The sequence below is a fragment of the Mesitornis unicolor genome, unplaced genomic scaffold (genome assembly GCF_000695765.1).
Source record: "Mesitornis unicolor isolate BGI_N332 unplaced genomic scaffold, ASM69576v1 scaffold36189, whole genome shotgun sequence".
Lineage (NCBI taxonomy): Eukaryota > Metazoa > Chordata > Aves > Mesitornithiformes > Mesitornithidae > Mesitornis > Mesitornis unicolor.
In genome coordinates this window covers 35620-38101 of record NW_010207195.1, presented here as the reverse complement: position 1 = coordinate 38101, position 2482 = coordinate 35620, and the positions used below count along the sequence as shown (strand labels likewise).

Genomic DNA, 2482 nt, shown 5'->3' with positions numbered 1-2482 from the left:
CAGGAATGTAAATACTGGTTGGTTTAATTTCCTGAGCTGCTCTAACTTTCAGAGTCTCTAGCTTCTTTGTGTATAACACTTACTGAAAAGAAACCTAAATTGCAAAGAAGGCTAGCATGGCAAATTTTTAGCAACTATTAGTAGTTTCTTCTCTGGCAAAACTTTTTTTATTCTTGAAATAACTATCTGTATGAACATTCTTAAATCTAAAACCTGTTTTCTACAGTATGTGGATCAGTAAATGTTGGTGAAGAAGAGGAGGAATCTGAAGCAGGTTGGATTGAAGGAGCAGCAATCCTCCTATCTGTAGTTTGTGTGGTATTAGTAACAGCTTTCAATGACTGGAGTAAAGAGAAACAATTTCGAGGACTGCAGAGCCGTATTGAACAAGAACAGAAATTCACAGTCATCAGAGGTGGCCAAGTCATCCAAATACCAGTAGCTGACATAATTGTTGGAGATATTGCACAAGTGAAATATGGTAAACATATTTTTAAAGCTGAACTTTATTTTCTTTTTAAAAATGGAACTGTAGTCAACATACTCAGTCATATCTTGTAGGTGATCTTTTACCAGCTGATGGTGTACTCATTCAAGGAAATGACCTCAAAATCGATGAAAGCTCACTGACTGGAGAATCTGATCATGTTAAGAAATCTCTGGACAGAGATCCTATGCTGCTGTCAGGTGTGTAACCTTTGACAATTCTTGAAGAAAGGGATTTGTTTCTGAGGATAAGGTGTTTATTTAAAATTTTGAGGTTAAAATCTGGCAGACTGGAACTTATCTAGACTGGCTCCTAAAATTATCCAAAAACGGTGCAACTAGTACCACACTTTGTCAAATTGAGCAGACTCTTAAAACTGACAGACACTTTGTGTAGTTGCTTATGGTTTTATTTTCCAGATAGTTTTGGCAATTAAAGCTCTAGGGGAACACAATAGTATATATTCACATCTTAACGGTTTTGTCAATGTGAAGTTTGAGAATATATTTCCTTTGTGCTCTGCCATATAACTGCTCAAGTCTAAGTGGAAAACCTGATTCAATCTTTCAGGTACACATGTGATGGAAGGCTCTGGAAGAATGGTAGTTACTGCTGTAGGTGTGAACTCTCAGACTGGAATCATCTTTACCTTACTCGGGGCTGGAGGAGATGAAGAGGAGAAGGAGAAGGAAAAAGAAAAGAAAGACAAGAAAAGTAGGCATAATAATCTTAAATCCCTGGGGAGGAAGAGGTGAACTTCTGAATGTTACTGAATAAAAATGTATTCTAGTCATCTGGAGACAGAAATCTCTTTCTAAAACCTCATACTTTCAGTAGGTTTCACAGGAAAAAAAAAAACCCTCAATGTAGTGACATGAGGTCCAGTGAACTGACCGTACACCAATACTACTAACTCTTGTCATGTGGATTTTTTTAAGTAAACTTCAGATCTCATTGGCCAAATAAAGCTTGGAAAGCTTACAACTCCTAACCAGCCATATCATATATAAATTGTTAAACTGCTATCTTGTGTAACTTCAAAGTACATACATGTTTAACAGCAAATATTTGTTTAGGGCAAATAGATTTCTACCAATAACTCAACCTAGTAAGTGTCCACTTCTGCTTTTGACAGATAGAAAATGTCCTGTATAGGGAGTTCTTCTATGACACTATGACAGGGGAAAAGCTTGTATCATTGATACTGCTGAGTCTGTAAATATCTTAAACATACGTAAGACTGCTTTTGATAAAGGTGAGCAGATAGCTACTTCTGCCACTCCCTTTTCTTGCAGAGCTGAAACTTTGAATGCTCAGAGAGATACACAAGGCAAATCTCTAGAAGCATTTTTCTGTAAACTTTATTTTTGCAAGGATTATCGGCTTGAACCCAGAACAAGTGTGAAATGGGCTATCTTCCTTATTTTGAAGGACTTACTCAGTAGCTGGAATTATAAGGTCACTTTTCTAAGCCATAGCCTTTACCCTAAGAATCAAAGCTTAGAAATGTTAACCAGTAATGCTTTGACACTAGCTCTCGCAAGGCATGTTCAGGACTGAGCTTCACAGCAGCAGAAATTTTTGTAGCAGCTGTTGTGAGGTTTACTGGATGTGACTGAGTCTGAGGATTTTTGGCAGAATTTATACTTTTTCATCAGCAGAATATGAACCAGTTATTGAAAGCCACACAGAAGTGTGCTTAGGAATCTCATTTGCCTTCAAACTAAAGAGGCAATTGTTGAAATGTGTACTCTGTGCAGGAATTAGGATTGAACTGTGCTTTTTTGCTGTCTTTTTTAAATCCACAAATATTTTACATTTCTGACCCTTCTTGAAACTTAAAGTGGTAAGTTTCTTCAGAACCAAGTGACAAGAATTGTTACAAGAAGAATGGAAATTTCAAAGTTGCTTTCAAGCTCAAATGTGGTAGTGAAGAGTAAAAGTTGACCTACAACACTTGGAGATATTAGTGTGGAACGGTTTCTATCCTTTGCT

The 2482-nt window shown here is 36.9% G+C and overlaps 1 protein-coding gene across 1 annotated transcript in view; it reads left to right on the top strand.

Moving 5' to 3' along the window:
- ATP2B1 (ATPase, Ca++ transporting, plasma membrane 1) overlaps positions 1–2482 on the top strand; it is a gene marked incomplete at its 5' end in the record, with an annotated part of 28721 nt that overhangs the window by 897 nt on the left and 25342 nt on the right. The window contains 3 exons of the mRNA XM_010192045.1: positions 227–481; positions 562–687; positions 1058–1201. Of these exons, the coding sequence (XP_010190347.1) occupies positions 227–481; positions 562–687; positions 1058–1201 (525 nt within the window). The remainder of the gene's footprint in view (positions 1–226; positions 482–561; positions 688–1057; positions 1202–2482) is intronic.